The sequence below is a fragment of the Genypterus blacodes genome, unplaced genomic scaffold, assembly GCF_046128005.1.
Source record: "Genypterus blacodes isolate CSIRO-AG114 ecotype Tasmania unplaced genomic scaffold, CSIRO-AGI_Gbla_v1 ptg000073l_1, whole genome shotgun sequence".
NCBI lineage: Eukaryota > Metazoa > Chordata > Actinopteri > Ophidiiformes > Ophidiidae > Genypterus > Genypterus blacodes.
In genome coordinates, this window is record NW_027466883.1 from 284132 (window position 1) to 307872 (window position 23741).

The 23741-nt window shown below is 40.3% G+C and overlaps 1 protein-coding gene and 2 gene segments (V, D, J or C); all 3 read right to left on the reverse strand.

Annotated features, from left to right (window-relative positions):
- Positions 1 to 351: 351 nt before the first annotated feature.
- Positions 352 to 1724, reverse strand: LOC143006321 (T cell receptor beta variable 29-1-like). The segment is given in 3 exon segments: positions 352 to 543; positions 1006 to 1301; positions 1441 to 1724. Coding segments are annotated over 3 exon segments (408 nt in total).
- A 4209-nt stretch (positions 1725 to 5933) lies between these two features.
- LOC143006316 (M1-specific T cell receptor beta chain-like) lies at positions 5934 to 23691 on the reverse strand. Of its 23 annotated transcripts, none has more exons than XM_076157709.1 (8): positions 12657 to 12677; positions 12368 to 12455; positions 11930 to 12223; positions 7823 to 7882; positions 6966 to 7292; positions 6855 to 6875; positions 6473 to 6579; positions 5934 to 6368 (listed from the first exon to the last, which is right to left on the reverse strand). In XM_076157709.1, the coding sequence occupies exons 1-8, from the start codon at positions 12660 to 12662 to the stop codon at positions 6315 to 6317; spliced, it is 957 nt and encodes a 318-aa protein (XP_076013824.1). In that variant the 5' UTR covers positions 12663 to 12677; the 3' UTR covers positions 5934 to 6314. The 23 variants fall into 23 exon arrangements, with proteins under 23 accessions (XP_076013824.1, XP_076013823.1, XP_076013822.1 ...); XM_076157708.1 differs by lacking the exon at positions 7823 to 7882 and adding an exon at positions 9100 to 9159; XM_076157707.1 differs by lacking the exon at positions 7823 to 7882 and adding an exon at positions 9660 to 9719.
- Positions 14111 to 14838, reverse strand: LOC143006320 (Ig kappa chain V-V region MOPC 149-like). The segment is given in 3 exon segments: positions 14111 to 14199; positions 14298 to 14618; positions 14693 to 14838. Coding segments are annotated over 3 exon segments (423 nt in total).
- Positions 23692 to 23741: the final 50 nt, after the last annotated feature.

The following is a 23741-nucleotide window of genomic DNA, read 5'->3' on the forward strand; positions in this document are numbered from 1 at the left end:
GGAAGTCTGATGATCATTTATGACTGAGTTCAGTTACAGAGATGTGAAGAGATGCAGTGGGAGTGTCACTGTTCTCTGTGTGATGTGGGGTGATCTCAAAGCTGCTGTATCAAAACACTCCTGTAATGTGTGTAGTTGTGGTCCTTGAGGTCCCCCTGCAGTACATGACATAAATGGATGTGATAACAGTTTGGGGAGTTTTTGTTCAGCTGTACAATAAGTCTGTATCACTGTGTTCACTCACAGCACAGACGTACAAGCCTTCATCTTCTGGAACCAGATTCTTCACTGTGAATGTCCCACTGTCAGCATCAGGTTTGGTGGCTGAGAATTTCTCCATGGTGAAGTCAGGTTCAAAGTCGTGATCTTTTTTGCTGGGTTGTGTGTACACTATTTGTCTCATTCTTTCTCCTGGCAGTTGTCTGTACCAGTACATCTGATAATATGTAGCATCCTTGGTGTGTCTGCAGTCAATAGTTGCATTGCCACCCTTGTTTATCCATAGTATGGGTGTCTGGATGACATCACTCCCATCAATAAGACCTGTGAGGAAAAATCATAAACCAAGCGTCAGAACCACCAGTGATTCAGTGATCAATATGCAACATTAGAGCATTAATATGTTTTCAATCGGAGGAATAAAAACAAATGTTTTCCTTTCATTCCTTTGTTTCATTCAGTACCTATAACACAGAGCAGCGCTGCACAGAGTTTGATCAGACCAGGTTTGATCATTCTTGTGTTGTGATTAGAATGAACTCAGAGAGGAGAGACTCTGTCTGTGAGATGGGAGGAGTTATGAAGCTCCAACAAAGATGTGGGTGTGTCTCTGCATTAATGATCTGTTTGTGTAAGTTGCTGTATTAAAACCTGCATCATTCATTAAACTGTCATCAGGAAAAGTTGTGGTTCTTGAGGTCCCCCTACTGTACACCAGATAATACACACACTCTTTGGGGTTTTTGTTCAGCTGTACCATAAGGCTGCATCACTGTGTTGGCTCACAGCACAGAAGTACAAGCCTTCATCTTCTGGAACCAGATTCTTCACTGTGAATGTCCCACTGTCAGCGTCAGGTTTGGTGGCTGAGAATTTCTCCATGGTGAACCCGGGTTCATAGTCAGGTTTGGTGCTTTGAGTTGTGTACACTATTTGTCTCATTCTTTCTCCTGGCAGTTGTCTGTACCAGTACATCTGGTTGTAGCCTACACCCTTGGTGTGTCTGCAGTCCATAGTTGCATCCTCACCCTTGTTTATCCACAGTATGGGTGCCTGGATGACATCACTCCCATCAACAAGACCTGTGTCAATTACAGTAAACATTACAGAGAAAATGATCATCAGCATTGAGCGTGTTCATCTGCTGTAAGTCTCGTAGATACTTCAAAAGTAATGATCACTTTTACGTCAATGTTGTAATTCAGATCCACATTAAATTACCTGTAATCCACAGCATAAACACTGGCAAGCTGAGGAGGCCATGTTTAATGATGATCATGTCCATGATCTGGAAGACAGAAACTGCCACAGCCTCTTATGGTAACATAAATATGTGGGAGTGTCTCTGCACTGAGTCACACAGGCTGAGCCCATAAACTGCCATATGGAAACCTGTGTCGTCAGTCCAATGACTTATTTATTCACACCCAAGGGTTTATTTACAGGTCCTACTCATACTCAGCAAAGCTCAGAATTGTGTGGAAACAGTCAATAAGATTATCAAAGCCTCTGCTCAGATGGAAGCAGGCTGCAGGTGCTCAGGAGCCTCTGATAGACAAACAGATAGGTTTTTGTAGAGAGGGGAACACACGCTGCAGCACTGTGTCGTCTCACAGCACAGAAGTACACAGCGCTGTCATTGAATGCAACATTAGAAACAGTGAGGGTGGAATGTTTGCTGCCATCTCCATCAAAGCTGATTTTTTCTTTCAGGTGATCCTCAGGATATGAATGTTGGAGGTTCAGATATCCCAGGTACTGCAGAGCTCCATCTCCCTCCTGCTTGTACCAGAGAATGTGCTCAAAATCTGGAATGCTGTGTGAGCAGCTGATCTCCCTGCTAACAGATTCATTAAAGCTTTTAATGATGAAAGGGGGAGTTTGGAGAATGTTCAGAGTGTGAGAGGAACCTGTGGAAGAAAGAAATATAAAGTTTTAAAGTTTTGCAGTTCTTTGCACTGGATGGAATATTTTTTCTTACCTTTTATCAACGAAAGATGAAGAAAACATTGGAATATGAAGATGATGAAGATCATGTTGGAGAGTTCAAGATGAGAGTCTCTATCAGCTTTACTTTCAGCTCTTGCCAAGTCAGCCCCTGTGGCAAACTGCACATCACTGCTCTTACTGAGAGGGGAGTGTAAGCTGTCACCCTCTTCAATATGTTGGAGTTTGTGTCCCCCTACTGGTGGGAAAATGACCTTTCTTCTCTGTATCAACCCACATCTACCACACAGGAGCTCCCCTCCCCTAGGTGCTGCACCCTGTGGTGTTTTCAGTCAGGGCTTTAGTACTGCAGCGTTCACTGTGTGATTTTACTGCACAATAGTAAACAGCACTGTGTGTTAGAAGGGAGCTGTTGATGATCAGAGAGAGAGAGCCATCTTCCCTCTTCCCCTCAAAGCTCATGGCCTTCAGCGACACAGCCACCGCTCTGCCGTAAGAATACAGCACCGTCTGAAAGGAGCTATGGGACACATTTAGAAGCAGAGTTGCTAATTTATACACATAACGTGACAAAAAACGGGCAACCTTTGAAATGAACAACCCCTAATGGTAGTTTAATACGTCTAGTTCATTCAACAGCTTGCCATACCTTTCTTTGTTTTGATACCAGAGCATCACTGCTTTAGAAACCCCTTCCTGGTCACAGCGGAGACTCACAGGTTGGCCCAGATCCACCATCACTTCTGGAGGCTGAAGCTGAGCCAGGCCTGCATGTGTGCAATATATGGGGAGGAATTCATTCATTTAGATATTCACTAGATGTTCTTGATTCCTTAGAACTTCAATTTAATAGCCAACAGTCTTTGTCAACAGGATAGATTACCCCAGTGGAACAGAGGGAGGATCAGCAAAGCAAACATGGTGCTGTCAGCTCGTGGTTTCACTGCAGGAGTGTTGAGCTTGCAGGATGAGGATGTTCACTCTCGTCATCCAGAGAAACAGCAATTGAAAAAGAAAAAACCTGACGTACCACTGAACTTTGATTGGTTAGTAAAACAGTTAAGGTGACAACGTCATCCATGTGAAGTTGAAGGTCAGGTTTCCAAAGAACAGATTTCGCTTTTTATCCCTTTCTATCTCATATGAAATATGTGAAAGTCACATTATCAGTCAGATGTTATGGTGTAACATTCTGTCATTTCATTTCATTTCACAACATCCTTTTTACAGTTTGGTGGCAGTAGATGGCGTTGTTTCTGTTCTTTTACATGAGAAAACAGACAGAGAGAGACAGATGTGGATGTGATAGATAGAGCATGTAAGGACAAACATGTATGTACTTGTAAAAGGAACACATAGATGAGCTGTTATGCTATTCAAGCTCCTCCCTTCTCTTTGCTCTTTACTTATAACTTTACTTATTATTGAAGCCTGAAGCGACACATGAGAATCCATACAGGAGAGGAGCCACTTAGTTGCTAGTTCTTTAGTTTGTGGTACAAACTTCTGTCAAAATGAACACCTGAAGGCCACATGACAATCCACACATGAGAGAAGATTAACCATATAACCATATAATGGTTCATCAACATTTTCCCTTAACCATTGTTAATTATATGAATCATTTCAATGCTGCCAAAGGTGCTTCAACAAAGAACTAAGGGTCTGAAAACCTCTGGAGATTTCAGTTGAGTAAATTAGCAAGTTTCTAAAAATGTTTTCATTTCGTCATTATGGGTCACTGATTGAATTGTATTCATTTTAAATGAAATCTACAACACACTTAAGTGTGTCTTCATCCATTTTTAGAACAATGAATTCCTTCATCCAGATAATCGTAACATTCTGATGTCATCTGATGGAAGGTTGAACATCAAGCAACAAGTGAACATCAGCAAACATGAAACATAGAAAGCTGTCTGAAGGATCCTCACTGGACTTTATCTTCTCTGTTTTCTAAAGAATCAGGTTTATTTCTCTTTAAATTCTCCTTTACTAATATAACAAATGTATTTGTGTTGTTGGTGGTTGTGTTGTGTTCCTAATAGACTTTCTCTCTCTGTATTTTTTTTATAAATCTGTCTTTGTAATTATTTGATTTTAAACCTCATATTTTGATGGAACATGAGGGCTGTGATTACTTGTTATTCCCATTTTTGACCGCAAGAGATCGTTAGAGTGCATACAGAGAAAATGTCTCATTCAGCTGCTAAAGGTGAACTGTGTCTCTCTGCGTCTGTACTGACATACTTTACCTAACTGATATTTGACTACGCTGTAAAAGACTCTAGTGCAGTTTTAAAAATTCACTATTTCTAAAACTAAAGATTCAAACCAACCAAGCATTTTCAATGTGAGTTTAAGATCCACGTTAAAAAATATAACATCTTTCAACTATTTTTGGTTATATTTGGTTCAACCCTGAACAATCAAAGGGTGATGTAATGGTATTTATGATGAGATTATGACATGACAAAATGTCTGAGATATAAACGCACAAGATCATTGAAAAGAGAGATTATGTTACTTAAAGTGTGTGTAACATCCAAAGAAAACCAACATTCATAATCACATACAACTATAATAACACCATGAACACATCTAAAATCATTATTCATTATTCTCACAGAGCTCAGCTGGAAGAATCAGACTGGTATTTCATACAGCCTATAGATTGGTGTAGAGGTCAGGGGTCAGGGGTGGATCATTGACTCTGTACACAGATGCGAGTCCCCACATGTTTCTGTTACTGTGGCACACAAATCATTTCCTGTTTATCAAACTTCAGCGAGCACAAACATGTTTTTCGAGGCAACAAGCACTTTGATTCCCACTGGAGTCTGAAATGCAACTTTCTGCACCAGATTATAGCCAGCTGTTGTGTGATACAACATACACTCACTCAGAAGTGTGTGTTGGGGTTTGTTGCAGAGTCGCAGGTGTACTTCTCTGCAAAGTGTAGAGGTTGTGTTAGACTGGAAAGTTGCTGCTCACTCTGTGACCACATCCTCTCCTCCTCCACCGCTCCTCTGTTCCTGCAGGGTTTCAGTTATCACCAGCAGCACACACACACATACACACACCACAACATTCATTTCCTGTTGACACGTTCACATTCTAAGATATATTTTCCACTGAGAGGCTTCAAGGTAAAGGACGATGGTTTAGTGAAGAAACTGTACATTGATGATAAATATGTAATTAAGAATTCACAGTGATCGATTTCATTGAATTCATTGAGTGAATGTTATCCGAGACACTTTAGTCTCTTTTAGAGCCAGACAAAGCACGATAAGTGAAGATGATGAAGATAACTGTAGTTCAGTGGAAACATTTGAGCTCATGTGGGCCTGAAATGTCTGATTTCTGAGAATAGAGACGAGCAGCTAAAAATGACTCCCAGTAGTGTGTGAGGTGTGTAAGAAGGTGTGTGACTCATGTTATCATGAGTGTATAATGACAAATTCCACAATGTCTGTTCAGTACAAAGACAAACAGGGCAAAGTGCTGACAATCATCCAGTATGTAGATAATGTTTGAATGCAGAGCCTCATTAAACCAGGAGCTTCATATCTGAGACTCTTTCTGTCTTTGCACCTTAAATCTCTCGTGTCATCGCATCATGAATCTTTTTGTCTTTGTTTCATTTATTGCTGTTGTTATTTATGTGTTCTGTGTTTTACCTGGAGGCTTCTAGCAACAATCTCAACATTGTAACACAGAAAATCAGGAAATCATCACAGAAATAAAACCACATAATCACAAGATCCTCTGAAATACTTTTATTGATGATGAAGCAGTTTACACAGACTCAGACAGCATTATTGATCATTCATCAAAACATTAGCAAGTCGTTCAAATCAGTAACACAGAGAATTGTATTCTATTTTATTTTCGTTGCAGAAGCTGATTGGATGATTGAGCTCTTAGACGCTACAACATGAAAGCATGCAGCTTAAAACATGAAAGCATGTACATTACACACATACACAATAGTCACGTGTTTTACTTGATAAGTCCTTCATTCTACTAAAGATGAAACATTTGAGTTGAACAAACAAAATGCACTACGTCATGCAAAACGAGAAATATTGTAACAATACTTCAGATTTGTATTTACACAGTAACATCAATCAGTTTCCCAGAGCTCAGTTATTCAGGCCACAGCTCCGCTCTCTGCTGCTTTGTTTTCCAGATAAACCCTGTGAAACACAAAAACAAGAAAGAGTTACTACTTACTTCTACATTCTTGAAGAATGTAGAATAAATGCATATTTATAATGAAAGGAGATCCTGGGAAACAAACCTTCAGCTTCCACACCAGAAACATGATGAAGACTCCGTAGATGAAGCTCTTGGCGATTAAAACGCTGTAGGTTAGTTTGGCGTTCTGCATGATCTTCATCTTTGTGTCTGCAGAAGATGGAAGCATTCTTTTATCATCGTCCAAAAAATCATTTATAATGCATCTGTGTGCTAAACCTGGAGTTTACAGCTGATGATCAAATGATTCAAATCAGCAATGTGAAACAAATCTAACAAAATACTGGTATAAGTCTCAGCAATTAAATTCTTTTGTTAAGTCAAGAAACGTGATCCATGTTTAGCTCTCGGCTGATGACCTCGTCAGGGTCAGAAGCCGTCACAGCGGCACCAGTTTGACCTCTGCAACCAAAGGGTTTATTTACCATTTGGCATTCCTCCTGAATCTGAAAGACAAAAATAGAGAAATTAAAGTTTTTACACTCAAACTGTGCAGAAAAAGCAAACATTTATCCCACTCCAGTGCTGTAAATCACCTGTTTCACCAGTAATGGAGTCTTCTACGTCGATGGTGTCAGTCCCGTTGAAAAAGCTGACCCTGCAGGTGAATGTCCTGCTAGGTTTGAACCATGTTTTGCTCTGGACTGTCAGCCTGCTGCTGAGGCTGTAATGTTTCCCTTCCCTCAGGGCCGTGTTGTCTGTGGCCACGCTGTCAGTCTCTGTGACCCCGTCCACCTCCCAGGACACACTCACATGGTCCGGGTAGAAACCAGAGGCCACACACACCAACGTCTTTACTTTACATTCTTTTTCTGAAGGTTTAAAGACTTGAACTGTTGGTGGAGTGACATCATGGTCAGGTTCTGAGAGGACAAAAGACAGACATCATGGAATTAAATTCACAGGTTTACAGAATCCTGCATGTATGCAGTGGATCAAGTCCATAATTTAGACACATAATCCAACAGAAATGCTTAGATTTTTATTGAATTATTATTGTTATTTGGTGTTTGCTTCCCCCACACAAATAAAAATCCTACAGATATTTAGCACCGATTCTATCTTCAGGCTTTTTAAGTTACAAATATAAAATTATTGACAGACTATTCTTGTCTTTATCTGACATAAATATTTCTTCTCCATTTCATCTTCAGACTACAAAATCATATCTAAATTAATATCATATTAATTTATTAAAATGTTATCGTACACATTCAAAAATTTAGACAGAATTCAATCTTCACTGTCACTTCAAACTGTAACAACCAGCATTTAGACACGAACAGAGGAGCTTTTTACAGTCAATAAACTCCAAAACAACATTCAGAGCCTTTAAGATTTCCATTTCTCTGATACATTTGAGGATTTTATGAATTTGTTGCAGCGATCTTACCGAGAACTGTAAGTCTGGTCCCTTCTCCAAAATAAGGTGGATATGAGCTGGAGCATATCGCTCACTCACCATGCAATAAACTGAACAAACCCTTAACTTACTGTATTAACTTATACATTTATAATACCAGCTCATAATCACACTGCTTAACTCACATCGCTCTTATCTTGCTTTACTTTCACAGAATCATCAGATTATGTTAATCTACGCATGAGGACATCAGTTTACAGCTCCAGGAAATTACAACAAAACAATGAAAACCTTAAACTCTGCTCTCAGTAACGTTTATGATCAGAGAAGCTCACAGCACAAACATTGATGTGCATGATGTCATTTTCAAAACTTTGTACTGACAACAATTCAGTTTAATGCCAAATTGCTGATATTATTATCTCTTTTTGACATTTTCAGAACATTAAAATGGTTCAAATCTAAGCTGTAAACCAACTACACACCACCTATCAGACAGAAGCTTTGTAAAACACAGCATGTTTAGCATGTTTAGAGTTATATTATGCTGTGAGTTTCTTACCTAAGACAGTGAGTTTGGTTCCAGCTCCAAAGTGAGCCTCTGCCTGGTAGCTCACAGTTTTCACTGAGCTGATAAGAACTCAGGCTGAGAGCAAGAATCTGGGCTTACAGCCAATTTATTATGACTGCAGAAGTCATGCTGGAGAACTCAGACGATGTTTGGTGCAGAACTCACCAACAATCTAACTTCTGTTACAAAACCTTTACAGTTTAAAAGGAGCATGAAGCTTCTCCTGCTATCAAATAAGACCTATAAAAGCACATTGTTAATGTTCAATCTCTTTACCTTCATAATGAAGCTGTGAAACATCCTCAGTGAGAGTTTTGTTGGAGATTTTCTTACCTAAAACGGTGAGTTTGGTCCCAGCTCCAAAATGAGCTTCAGTGTATGAGCACAGAGTGATTGTGCTCTAACAAAAACTCTTCCTCCTGCTTCTCTTTCTCTCTTCTACGTTGAATTTATCACAACTTTGTCACAGGATCTGATTTTTGAATAATGTAATGCAGAACTCAAGTGTTTCCCTCATTCAACCTCTTAAACTCTCATAAACTTCCCAAAATCCCACTTAGCATATTTGGAAGCTTTAAAATTTGACTGGAATTTCAAATTAAAGTTCAGAGGCTTGGACCAAACTTGTCCAAACAGTGTCAGATTGAAAATAGTTACCAGAGAGTTTGTCAGAGATTAAGAGGTTTATCCTCTATTTTACTACTAATACTGAAGAAAATTGTGAAGTTTTACTCACCAAGAACTGTCAGTTTTGTTCCTTGGCCGAAATATGCTTCATAATTGACACAGCGCACAACTTATCACCAAAAAGCTCTGAGCCAAACTAAAACCATAAAGGTCCATATTTTCTGACAGTAACACTCAAAACACACAATTCTAACACACTCCACTCTGACTAAACAGTTTTATACACAGCCTTCATCAGCCTTCACTCACCCACAACCGTCAGTTTTGTCCCTTTTCCAAAGTACGCTTCATTGACGTTGTCACAGTGCAGAGATACTGCACATGAATCTCTTTTGTTATCTGGGGGCATTTTCACTCATTCTTATTCATCCTGAGGGTTTATATTAAAGTGAAATTTACCCAAACACAATGTTAGTCTGAAATATTTACCTAGAACTGTCAGCTTGGTTCCTTTGCCAAAGTAAGCAGGTTGATTCGTCACAGTGATCTCAGTTCAGCACAATAGTTCATCTTTTTCATGGTAACAGATTATTCTTTCATTTTCATACCAACATTGACACTCTTCCCTGTTTCTTACAGTGAGTTGAAGTTATTAGAGCGCTGACTTACCTAAAACTGTGAGTTTTGCTCCCTTTCCAAAGTAAGCTTCCCTTCCAGTGTCACACTGAGCTCCTCCTCAACCAAAAAGTCAAAAACTCCATAATCACTTTGTTCTCATGATCCACAAGATGAAGATTGCTCAAACGTTACTGATCAACCTCTTCATGTCCATGTTTGCAGGGTTGTTCTCAAGATGAGGGAATCAAAGCTCTAAAGCAGTTAAATGACCATATAGTCAAATTTAAATATTAATTCTGTCTAAATTTCCCCTTTAAAACAGATTTGATGATACCATCTGATACCAACATCCTCTTGGCTGTCAGAATAGTCAGGTTTTCTGCTTTACTGAGTGTCCCAGGCATCATGGAGCTCTCTACACTATGCATGTGAATGGGAGGAGGTTTTTGTACGGCGCCTCTATGGGTTTGTATCACCGTGGCCCCCTGTCCCCACGGTGAAAAAGCATCATACAAAAACACAAAGTGTCTTTGCCTCTCTCTTCTTCCCTCCACCCACCCAGAGTCTCCATATCTCAGCCTCCATCTCTGCCTGTTTGTCTCACAGAGCAGCTGTTCAGACAGGACGAGGTTAAGGACGAGTTGACAGACTGCTGCTATTTCTGTGACAGCTAAGAAAAGACGAAAGAAGAAGGGAGGGAAAGGGAAACTGTTTTTGTTTGTGTTTCCTTGTAGATGCTCAGAGGAAGTGACATCTTTCCTGGTTACACCTCTTTATTGACTTAGATGTCAAACACTCAACAACATGTGAGCGATACTGAGAGGAGCTTTAAATGATTCTTATTCTCCTTTTCTGGACAAAGAAACTTCAATCTTTTTTATTATCAAACATCCTTCTGTATCGATCAAGGTTAATATAAAAACTACTCATGTAATAAGTTGAGACAAATGTTACTTTACTGTACCAAAGGTACTGTTTCCATCTAGGGGCAATTGTAGTCAACTCCATCCCTGGTTTCGCGTTGTTGCCCTCTAGTGGCAGTTGTGTTTAACTCCAAATCTAAGTTTTCAGTATCGCAATTTGGTGGTAGTTTCAATTTAATCCAACATTAATTGTTCATTATTTCCAATGAGTTTGAGTCAAAATATATGCGTACAATTTCTCCATCTAGTGGTAAATATAATTATCTCCAATGATAACTGCTCATTATTGCCCCCTAGTGGCAATTGTGTTTAACTCCCACCATAAGCGTATCATAGCGCCACCTAGTGGTCAATACAAATAACTCCAACAATAACTGCTCGACGTTGCCCTCTAAGTGTACATTGTTACTTCTGCAGCGTTCTACTGAACTCTCCACCCATAATTTATACTGCATCTAGGAGATTTGTCTGTCTAAGATTATGTAGAAGAAAACAAATGAAATCCTGGAAAAAATAAAACATCGTCTAACACCCTCCCACAGATAACCCTACAATAATTATAATTAGATGTAGTTCCTATATTGTGTTGTAGTTTTATTTCTCATCACTCTATTAACATTAAACATGTCAAGTAGTTATCTACAGCTGACCACAATTCCTCTTGATGTATTCAAATCTTTCAAATATACTAGGGATGAATTCTGCAGAATCATGTGTTCAACCGTTGATGAGCTGTGACTTCAGATAGTCGGGGTAAATGTGTTCATCCTGACAGTTAAATACAGTTTGGTATCAAACCAAATGAGCCACAGCTCCTTCCTGTCATCTGTCACCACACTTGTTATTTGTATGAGGGTGTCTCCTGTGTGCATCACTGTGACTGGCAGCACAGTAGTAGGTGCTGCTGTCATTCAGGAACAGCTCAGTAATCTGCAGGGAGAAGTTGTTGGTATGGAGAAAGCTCTGGAAGCGGCCCTGGGTTTGCTCATACTCGTTGGTGAGGAACTCCAGCGGTGCTGCTTTGAGGTTTTGTCTGTACCACATCATGGTGTAGCTGGACATGCTGAGCCCTGCAGTCAACTTCCTGTGTTCAACAATTGAAAATGAACATTTGATTTATGTCTCATGAAGTCATAACAGGTTTCAGCAAAAGCCAGCAACCATTATATGTTTATTTTATGCAGTTATTTGATATATTGACACATTAAACTGATACATTGTACTATGGTTCAAACTCATTTTAGTATTTAGTATTTTACTTGATTGAATGAAATGAATGATTGGTCTCTGATGAATGGTGATTCTGTGTTAATGCATCATTGTGCGTCAGTTTGGCTCTCAGGATGTTGAACTTGTGTTTTTAGTGAGGGAGCAGCGTTAAACCACATCACTGTGTACTGGCAGCACAGAAATACACAGCTGAGTCTAATAGATTCACACTGCGGATGATCAGAGCTCCTCTCATCGTGTTCTCTCTTGTAATCTCAAACCGATCTTCCATCTGCTTCTCATAGGTTGGGTCACTACCAGTGTAGCTGTATCCTATTAAAGTCATCAGTCCGCTCCGCTTCTGCTGGTACCACAGCATTACATCGAGATCGTTGTCATCATGACTGCATTTAATTTCTACTCTGGCTGTTTCATTGACTGTTCTTGGTTGAGGAGGCTCAAACTTCACACTCTTGACTTGATCTGTGGAGAAACAAATTGAAAAGCAGTTGAAGTCGACACCTTTGGATAAAACATTCATATGATTGATGTATAAAACTCATAATAGAATGAAGCTGCTGGGTTTGTTCAGGTCATTGTATTGTAGGTTGTAGATGGAAACATTACATGGAAGCAAAATGAGCAGAAATCCGATCAGAGCTGGATTCATCCTCCACATGTGAGGAACACAGCTTCCTCTGAGACTCTTCCTCCCCTGTGTGAAGATGCATATGGAACACGTATCACAACAGAAAGAAGACTGAGTGCTTTTAGTGAGGGAGTGGCATTAAACCACATCACTGTGTACTGGCAGCACAGAAATACACAGCCGAGTGTGACAGGTTTGCTCTGTGAACCGTCAGAGCTCCTTTCACTGTGTCTTCTCTCGTCAGTGTGAATTGCTCCTTAAACTGACCCTCATAGTTTTGGGAGCTCGTTGCATATCCAAACCCAATGAGGGTCAGAGACTGACTGTGCTTTCTCTGCTGGTACCACAACATTACAGGCAGATTAGTGTCATCATGAGTGCAGTTCATCTGGACTTCACTGTTCTCCTTAACAATCTGGGAGGCCGACTGCAGAAACTTCACACTGCTCACCTGAACTGTGGAGAAAACAGATTTAGAAATGCGTTCAGTTTAGTATAAATGAGGAGATGATATCTGAACATATTTTGATGAATTTGTGCTGTAATTTGAGCTCTTACACGGTAACCAGATGAAGAAAATAGCAAATGTGAGCAAAGATGAAGACATTGTCAAGAGCTGCTGACGCAGAATGAATGAGGCAGTAAGGGTTAAAAGTATGTATATGTGTGTGTGATGGGTTGGAAATCCCCACCCTCTTTTAGTAAAAGCTGAATGTTGTGTGCTGTGCTTCCACCTATTGGTTGCGTCTACTCTTAACCTGATAAAACCTTAAACCATTATTTTGCATTTAATGTCTTAGAATACAGTGAGTTTGTCATTATACATTTATCAATAAATCTTCTTTACAGCCTCACATTTACTGTACTGTAACATATTAATGTTACACCTGTGTTGTTTGTTATTTACTTGTTGAAGTTTCCATTTTATGCATCATTTATACTCATTTCCCCCAAATTCATTCTGACATATTTAGTACCTTGTAAAATTTTAGATAGAGTTTGGTGATTTCTGCAGATCCTGTCTCTAAACAAATAAACATTGGAAGCATTCCATTCATATGTAATGTAAAGTGAAACTGCCAAAGGGCCTTTAGACTCCACAGTGTTAATATGAACACATGCAGTGAGACACTGATATCATCTTCTCTGTGGTCGGCTTCATTCCAGCATTAAATGTTTAGTTGTCAGGTGTTGGAGAACAATAAGAGTCTCTCCTCTGTATGATTTCAGTCACAGGGTTGAGCTCTGTTGTGTCACTGTGTAGACTGGCAGCACACAGATAAACAGCCTCATCTTTCCTCTGAATGCTTGGGATTTTCAGAGACCAGCGCTTCTTCTCCGACCTAACAGCCTGAAAACCTGATTTGAAATCTGCTTCAAAAGTCTCACTGCTGCCCACTATAGACACAATTAACTGAGGAGCAGCTTCTTTCTGCTGTCTGTACCAGTAGAGATAGTCATACTCTGTGTTATTCTGATAACAGTGCATTTCTGCTAAAGCACTGGGCAGACTGGAGATGAAACGGGGCCACTGGGTGATCAGCACCGACTGAGCTGCACCTGAAAAGAAAAGAGCTGTGACCACACTGATCTCCAATATCACTGTGTTTTTACTAAAGTCCTGTAATTATGTGTGATCAGTTTTACCTGCAGCCCAGAACGTGCAGAGAGTGATGAAGCCTGAGATCATTTTGACTTGAAGAACAAAATGTGAGAATGCACTTCGGTAGAGAAGGCAGGAAGTGACATCACACTCTCAGCACCAATAAGGCTGTCCTGATGTTGGGACAGGAAACAAACCCGACAGCAGCTGGAAAAAGATCAGATTGTGTATCAATGCTTCTTTTTATGAAGCACTTTGTGTTTCATGCAGGTGTTTTTGTGAGGGAGATGGAGGAGCTGAAGCACAGTGCAGACTGGCTGCACAGAAATACTCCCCGCTGTCTGCTGGCTTTAGTGTGGAGATTCTAAGATGACCTTTGCCCTTTGAGTGGCCTGTGATGTTGAAACGTCCTTCAAAGGTCTTCTCCAGGTTTGCATTTTCATAATGAAGCACTCCAATCAGGTCCACAGCTCTCTGGCCTCCTGCTGTTGTTTTGTGCTGGTACCAAAGCATGTAGGGATAGTTGTTGTCTCCATGGTGACAGTCAAGACGGGCCTCAGTTTGTTCAGGTTTCCTCAGGAGATCTTTAGGCGACTGCTGGATGAGCAGCAATGATAAGACCATGTCTAAAAAAGACATTTGAACAGAAAGGTCATGTAAAGGTCATGATCAATGATTGACAGCATGTGATGATTCTTACCTGTGAGCAAAGACAGAGACAGAAAGAAAGTGAGCAACATCTTTAGAATGGATCAAATATGTGATTTGGCGTCTCGTGGTGGTTCAGGTTTTGAAGAGGACTGAGATGTGTGTGTGTGTGTGTGTGTGTGTGTGTGTGTGTGTATGTGTATGTGTGTGTGAGCAGCAGCAGTGGTGAGACAGTGAAGATGTGGACGCCTTTTATTTTTCCTTTGTGATAAGAAAGGAGGAGCTGACAGCAGAGCTCATGTCTGTGTGGCATCACTGCTCTCTGCTGTTCAAAGCTCAGACTCAGAAGTGGAGTTTGTTTTTTCTTAATTGTGCTGTAGATGAAATGTAGAATAAATTACTTGTTTTGAGTGTGGTAGAGACCTAAACATCTCTGTCATCTCTGTGTGACTTTGTGCATTTTAAGAAGTTAGCTCTGGAGTAAATCTGTCATCATCAGGAAGAGACTCTGTGCTAAAGACATGGAGCTGTTGACACTGTGTCACTAAGGCCTCAATATTTGCTCCAGGAGTTTCCTGTGAGATTGAACGTGTGGACAAACTACAGCCAGTCTCTCCCGATGTTCAGAACCACTGCACCTTGAATAAAGGTGTTGTTTTATGCACTTAAACTAAGCCGTCTCTCTGAACTTGCATGAGTGATGAGCTGCGCTACAAGCCGTCTACGACTTTAGATGTCATGAGTCCTTATCTCCATGTGATCCACCCAGAAATCCATCATTGCCCTACAGTGGCTCTACTGTGTCATCATGCAAAACAAAGACTGGCTCTCCTCCACTTTGGACACACAATACCTGCATTTCTCTGTGTTGTAGATGTAAAGAGTGACTTCAACAAGATGTGCTCTTCTGTCACAGGTGTAGCTGGCAAATGGAACAAGTTACATTCATGTCAGAGAGGGGAAGAGGTTTTTGACAGAGCAGATGGGTTTTTGACAAACTGTATCAGTCACAGCACAGAAGTATGTCGCACTGTGTTCAGGTTTTCTCTCAATCAACATAAGAGACCAAGTGCCTCTGGCTAAACTCCCATATACTCTGAAATGTTCTGGAAATAGTTTTTCCACAGTGGTGCAGTGGTCAGGTCCGCTGCATTTATATGCAATGAGTTTCAGGGCCTGGTCTCCTGGTAGCTGCTGGTACCACAGAATAGCATTAACTCCAGCTGGATGGTTGCAGGTCATATGCAGATGAGCTGTCGGTTTGGTGATGAGCTCAGAGGGAGACTTAGGGACCTGAACACCCAGAGAGAAAACTAGAAACACAGAAAGTCTCAGACATTAGCTGCTCTCATGCTGGATTCACATATTAAGGGTCGAAAAACAATCTGCCGTCTGACAGCAACAGTCGTTTCTACATTTTTACAGAAACAAGAACATTTCTCCTTACAAGTATGTGTTGATCTCTAAATCAATCTTTTTTACCTAAAAAGTGACAGGAAAGGAGAAAGACGATCATTTTGAGACTGAAAAGGAGATGAAGATGATGATGATGATGATGATGATGATGATGTCTGTATAATAGTGTCTGTCTCTATGTTATAGCAATAGTTGGATAATCGTAAATCAAGAGTGAACAGTAAACTACTTTCGTGATCACAGATTACGACTACAAAGAACCATCACATAATGTATAGAGTGAGAGAGAGAGAGAGACAGAGAGACAGAGAGAGCGATGGCTCTCTCTCTCTCTCCCCCCTCTCTCTCTGTCTCTTTCTCTCTCTCTCTCTCCTTCCTTCCTACCAGTTTTGAAGCATGATGGAATAATTGAGGCAAACTTAAAGAAGCACTGTGAGTTCAGAAGAACACACACTGCACTCAAACATAAACGTGTGTATGTGTGTATATGCTGGTTGATTATTCTAAACAAACAAACTACTTTGGGAAAATGGCAGCATTAAATGAAACAGGCTTCATGGATGCAGGTGGCTGGCTGGTGTTTGTTTTAAGCTTCATTGAAAGCACAGTCAGTCAGTTTTCTTTGTTTTGGTATCGTTGACAGGAGATCTGTGTCATTGTGCTGCTCGAGCTGCACAGTAATACACTGCACTGTGCTCAGACTGCTTTACATCCACAATGTACAGAGAGCTGTTCTTTGCTGTATTTCTGCTCAGATCCCCACTGATTTTAAAATGCCTTTCATATAACTCTTCATACGTTCTTGTGTTGTACTCCACATATCCAATGAGTTTGATCGCTGTCTGTCCGTGTGGTCTGCACGTCATCTCCAGGCTTTCTGAAGAGAACAGAGGGAGACTGATGGACCTGAACATCCAGAGAAACAGCCACTGCAAGCAGAGAGGGAGAGAGAAAGTATCATTTTAACATCTTACAGTCAGTTTACTGCAAACTGTACATCAGATACCATCAGAGGTTTCACCTGTGAGGAAGAAGGAAAGGAGAAATCTGTTCATCTTGTGGAGGGGATTTCTCTAAAGTCATGAAAGAGATGTCAGTGTGAATGTCTCTGCTGTTGGTGGTGGATTGTGTTGCATCATATTCATGAGCCGAGTACATTTAAGGAGGAAAGGGAAGTGTGAAGTGTGAAAGGAGGAGTTTCTGCATGACTCTGGTGTGTCTCTGTCAGAGGGATAGCTCAAAAAGTAACACATGGATTTTGATGAGATTTCTTTGAAAAATGTAGCTGTTGTCAAGGAAGAATGAAAGAAAGTCAATTTGATTTTTGAGACAGATGTGGATCCTTATTTGGATTCACACTTTTTTTTATAGACATGTTGTTGTTGTTTCATCACATATAATACAGATGTGGTTAGAGAAACAGTCACAAATGTACAAAAAATCATAAACAAATTAAGCCAAAGTTCTCTGTGTGCCCTACATTATTTATTTTATATTTGTCTTTCCTCCATTTTTGCCTGAATCTTGCAGTGTATGTGTGTGTCTAAACCAGCAGTCACATGGTTAAATGAAAACAAACCAAGAAATGAGAGCAGAGTCACATTAGCTGATGACACGACTGCTTCACACCAAATTACAACCACAACAGCAGGTGTTCAGGAGCAGTTTTATTCCACCTTTTATTCAAAACCACTGATGATGTAGGATCATGTGGAGTTTTTGCAAAGAGCAGAAGAGATCTGTGTCAGCGTGCTTCACTCGCTGCACAGTAGTAAACTGCACTCTGCTCAAAGCCTTGGATTTGGAATATTAGAGAAGCATTTTTTGCACTTGTCCCACCCAAATCTCCAGTGATATTGAAAACCTGTTCATACGACTCTTCCATTTTGACTACTTTGAAGTTCAAATATCCAATGAGTGTCATAGCTGTGTCTCCATGAGGCTGCAGGTACCAGAGCATCATTCTGTAGTCGGTTCTTCCATGAGTGCAGAAAAGCTGCACTTTATCACCTGGACTTTGGATGAGAGCAGAGGGAGTCTGATGGACCTCAACACTCAGACAGCCACCTGGAGAGAGAAGGGAAACATCAGACGGATCATATTTGAAATTCAAAATGTGAGAATAGTTTGTGCAATACAGTAACTACCTGCTAGACAACAGAGGAGGAGAAAATACATCATTCTGACTTTAGAATTCATCATTTGTCATCACTCAGACTGATGATCACAGCGTTCGTGATTGGCTCTGTCACCAATAGGGTCGAGGAATCCACTGGTGGCTCTCCTGCTGCTGATGATGATGAAGAAAACACTGCAACCAAGTGCAGCTGGCTGGGAGGAGCCTGTTGAAGCTCTTATTCAAACCCATAAATGCTGATGGGGTTCATATATGGCTTTTTGTATGGAGGAGAGGGGATCTGCAGCCAATGTGCATAGCTGGCTGCACAGTAATAAACTGCACTGTGCTCTGGTGCCTTTAGGTCGACTATAAACAGAGAGCCGTTCTTTGCTCTTTCTCCGCTCATATCTCCAGTGATGTTGAAGTGCTCCTTGTAAGACTCCTCCTGATCTATGGTGCTGTAATAAACATGTCCGATGCGTTTGAGAGCGCTGTCTCCAGGGGATTTCTGGTACCAGTACATCAGTGAGTAGTCTCCAGGGTTTCTGAGAAGATCTGAGGGAGTCTGAGAGATCTCGACACCCAAAGAAACACCTGGAAAAACTGCAGCGAGCAAAATCTGCACCAAGTTTATTCTGTTATAGTAAACAAAGCCATTACCAAGGAACATGTTGGGCATGGTGACTTCTTTTCTGAGCTCCGAAAGACACTGAATGGCTTTAATTCTGTTCACTCTTTATCCAAACCCTCCTCTCACATCTACACCAGCAACATTATGACCAAGAGACAACTTACTGATCTCTACCTCCACCTATAGGACAGATATGAAAGTGAAAATCAGCTTCACACACCAAACATAAAGGCACCCAGTTTTTGTTGATCTGCTCTCACGTCTTCCATCACTGTGTTTACTGACAGCACAGAAATACACAGCGCTGTCTTCCCGCTGCAGGTCTTTCACAGTGAGCTCTCCACTCTCTGAGACAGTTTTCACTGCTGAATATTTGTGTTGACCGCCAGCCACATAGTCTGGCTGTCCACCGACAACAGTGTAGACGATGAGGCTCATGGCTTCTCCTGGCAGCTGTTTGTACCAGTACATCTGTGTGTGACCAGCGTCTCTCTTATGGCTGCACTTCATCTCTGCAGACGTGGACACAAGCTTCCAGATGATTTCAGGGTCCTGGTTGACGTCCTGACAGAGACATGTGGAGAGGAAATGCAAAAAATATTGGTTGAACTTCTTGAATAATTCAGCCAAATGTATTATCGTATAATATTTAGAATGATAAATTGCGAACCTCTCAGACAGTCAGGTGTGACAGAATGAGAAAATGCATGTTTATTGTACCTTGAAGCTGCAGAGATGAGACTATAAATGTGATCAAAATGTGAGCGTTCATAATGATCCTATTGAAATGAGCTACAGCCACATACAGACACAGTGAATGTCTCAGGCTGGTGTGTGTAAGAGGAGTTGGGAGGTTAAATAGAAGGACCCTCCCATTCTAATAATCTCTGATCTGAATGAGAGTGGAGACGAGCTTTGCTTAGAATGGCTTCATGCAGGTGCAAAAGACTGTGAACACCCTGAATGAAATGAAAAACTGTGTGATTATTGAGGTTTTTGTGTTGAGGAGCAGCAACCTGAAGCACTGTGGAAACTAGCAGCACAGAAATAAACACCACTGCTGTTCAGGCTGAGTCCTTCAATGGTTAATGTGCTGGTTTTGTCTTTATCTGCACTCCCGCCCATCGACACATTCTGTCCAGTCTCTGGGTATCCAGCGTTTGCTAACATGTATCCTAGTAACTGTAACTGTCTGTTCTTTGTCTGTTTGTACCAGAGGATTTGGTCGTAGTTTTGAATGGAGTGTGAACAGCTGATTTTGGCTGTTTGTCCTGGATTGTTGCACATGTGAGCTGGAGTCTGGTTGACTTTGTCACTGAGAGAGGAACCTGTGAGAAAGACATCAACAAGTGTAACACACAACATTTACACTCAATGAAGTGTTCTGAAAAATAACTAACATGATGAGCAGCATGATATACAACAATGACACACAACCAAGTAATTCTGTTTAAAAGGTTACCATTTACCTGAAACCAGAACAATGTTCAAAGTAATGCTCAGGAATAAGAAGATCATGATGTGTTTAGAAATCTGTTGTACTGCAGAATATAAAATCATAATCTTGCTGTTGCTCTGAATCTCTGTGTTTCCATCAGTGAGCTGATTATTCAACCTGCTTTAGTGAGGAAACCTTCCTGTAGCAACATCAACATGAACTCATCAGGTGGGAGGAGTCATAGAGGATGGATCCTCCTCCTCTAAATATTCAAATCATCTCATCAACTTGCACTCTTAAACACTGGCTCAATATAAAGAGAGAGTTCAGCTAATGACATTTATTCAAGTTTGGAAGGTCTTATCTTTAATCTTTGGATTGTAGACCTGTAAAGTTACTGTTTCTAGTGATTACAACTATAAGTAACAAGTGTTCAAGCATGCAACACACACAACAACATGTAGTTCATTTGTGCTATTGCTGTATAGGCCTAAACGATTGAGTACAGCAAAGCTAGTAACAGTAGGTGGCGCTTTCCCCTGGTTTCTAATTATGGTTTTCATTTCTGCCTCTGAATGTAACAGCTTAAGTTGTGAAATATCTCATTTGGAAACGTGTTCTGTTTCTGTCATACAAATACATTGAGCTCAGGATATAAAAAAACAAAGTTTTGTCAAAGTTCATGAGTTATTGTCTTCTAATCCTCAGCTTGTGCCACATGACGTGTTTGCTGCTCGCTCCTCCTCATTTCAATCCTTTCAGAGTGTAGATGAAGGATTTTGTCGAGCGCTGTGCTGTGGTTGTGTTGCCGTGCAACCATGCGGCACAGAAATACACAGCAGTGTCTTCTGATGTGAGATTCGAAATGGTGAGCAATGCTTTCTCATTTGTTGTTGCCTGTCCTTTTATGGTGAGCTTCCCAGTAAACTCGATGCTCTCAATGTTATAGCTAAGTTTTCCTAACAGCAGAAGCTATATAATTTCATTTTGTTAAATATAAAGAACATGTTACAGTTATTTAAAGATTTTACAAAATATAAAATTAGATCAAAGAGTATATTTAGCAAAGTACATATACGTAGATGAAAGCAGAATAATTTCTTGATGCTATGCTATGCAATATGTCTTTAGTTATGTATTCAACAACAACCTAATCTAAACTATCATTATCTAATAGATTGATAGATATAATAGATAAAGTAATCTAATGTTCAGTATCCTTATACAACTCAATGACAATCTAATTTAAACATAAATGATCTGTCTATCTATTATATAGATGTAAAAATAATAACAAATTGCTATATATATAGATTATATATGTGTAGCAATTTGTTATTATTTTTTGCATCAGACATCATCAAAGTTTAAACAGACTCATGTTTGACTTTCAAGATAGAATCTGCCTTGACGATGTGTGGAGAAACACTACACCCCAATGGACAGAATAAGTGCTGAGCAGTCGATGTTGTGGACTTCAGAGTGGATTTCTATCCTGTTGTGTTGGTTGAACAGGAAGAGACACATTTCAGGGCTGATATATCAGTGATGATTTCATGCTGTAAGCTTTGGTTGCATGCAGCTGTGTTCCTCTTCAGTGGGAATGAATGTGGCTGATTATCAGCAAAGGTTTTTGTAAAGGAAAGAAGGTGATTGAGTCACTGTGTCTACTAGCTGCACAGTAAAACACGCTGCTGTTCTCTGCCTGTCTGAGTTGGAACTGAAGAGAAGATTCCTTTGAACCGTCTCCACTCATGTTGAAGTATTTCTTGTAGTTTTGCTCAAACTTTGTGGTAGAATAATAAATATATCCAATCAGTTTGAGGTCAGAATCATCCGTCTGCATGTGATACCACAATATCATATCATATGAAGAGATTGAATGGCTGCATGTGATTGTTGCTGAATCATCAGGGTTTCCCAAGATAGATGGAGGAACCTGAAGGACTTCATTGCTCAGTGAAGGACCTGCATTAAAAGAGAAAAAGAGTGAGCAAATGGAATTTTGGCTTGATTACAGAGTGAAAGTGATTAAAATCCAAACCTACAGGAGAGCCAGAGAGTCAGCAGAGCGATCCTGCTGAAGTTTATGATCATGACTGGTTTGTCTTCTTCTCTGTCTCTGCATTGGCAGAAAAACTGAACAGACTTTGTTGGATGAGCTTTGAAAGGAGGAGACAGAAACTGTGACGTCTGCAAGCGGATCTCTGGATTCTCCTTTGCTTTGTCCTCTCTTAATGTGTATATTTGTTGTGAATGCAAACACAGACACGTTGCTTATGAGAATATGCAGTTCTATGAGGTGAGTCATAGAATGTGAAGGATGAAGTCTGTGTTGTGTGTTGTGCTTGTTGCATTTCTTGATTATAATTTATGGGATCTTTGAGACATTTGCAATATTTTGATTTGTAAAAATGCATTGATCCACTTCTATGCTCTTCAAAACCTCATGCACATGAAGTGAAAATAAACAATTTTATATCTCTGGACCCCCTGTTGTGATAAACCAGCTGAGTTAGGCCTTTGCTGCCCACGAAACATGGATGCTGGGTAATCACTCTTTGTGGTTAAATCTAATGTGGGTTTGAATATTGAAAGGTATTTTAATGAGTATTTTAACCTCATGCAGTGAAAGGCCATAACACTGATTTTCATATTTAGCACTTTTCCTTCAAGTCAGATTATATTTAACATCCTTAGGTCTCTGCATTAATTATGTGGTGTCTGTCATCTTGTCAGTTGATGCATCAAAATCTACGTCATTCATTAAACTGTCATCAGGAAAAGTTGTGGTTCTCCAGGTCCCCCTACTGTACACCAGATAACACACACATACTTTGGTAATGGTTGCACTGGCAGATCTTTGGGGTTTTTGTTCAGCTGTACCATAAGTCTGTATCACTGTGTTGACTCACAGCACAGAAGTACAAGCCTTTATCTTCTGGAACCAGATTCTTCACTGTGAATGTCCCACTGAGAGCGTCAGGTTTGGTGGCTGAGAATCTCTCCATGGTGAACTCAGGTTCATAGTCAGGTTTGGTGTTTTGAGTTGTGTACACTATTTGTCTCATTCTTTCTCCTGGCAGTTGTCTGTACCAGTACATCTGGTAGTAGTCTACACCCTTGGTGTGTCTGCAGTCTATAGTTGCATTGTCACCCTTGTTTTTCCATAGTATGGGTGTCTGGGTGACATCACTCCCATCAGTAAGACCTGCTAGGATGAAAAATCATAAACCAAGTTTCAGAACAACCAGTGATTCAGTGATCAATATGCACCATCAGATTATTAATATGCATTTAAATAATGGAGCAGCTCAGAGGAATACAAAACAAAACACAGTCCTCTGTTTCATTCAGTACCTATAACACAGAGCAGCGCTGCACAGAGTTTGATCAGACCAGGTTTGATCATTCTTGTGTTGTGATTAGAATGAACACAGAGAAGAGAGACTCTGTCTGTGAGATGGGAGGAGTTATGAAGGTCGAACAAAGATGTG

Excerpts from the sequence above, each read along its gene's own strand:
- LOC143006316 (XM_076157710.1), bottom strand. The coding sequence starts at position 20,366 with ATGATTTTATATTCTGCAGTACAACAGATTTCTAAACACATCATGATC. Across the intron at positions 6,876-6,965 it reads CTCCATTACTGGTGAAACAG|ATTCAGGAGGAATGCCAAAT; the intron begins GTGATTTACAGC and ends TTTGTCTTTCAG. Across the intron at positions 6,369-6,472 it reads TTCTGGTGTGGAAGCTGAAG|GGTTTATCTGGAAAACAAAG; the intron begins GTTTGTTTCCCA and ends TGTGTTTCACAG.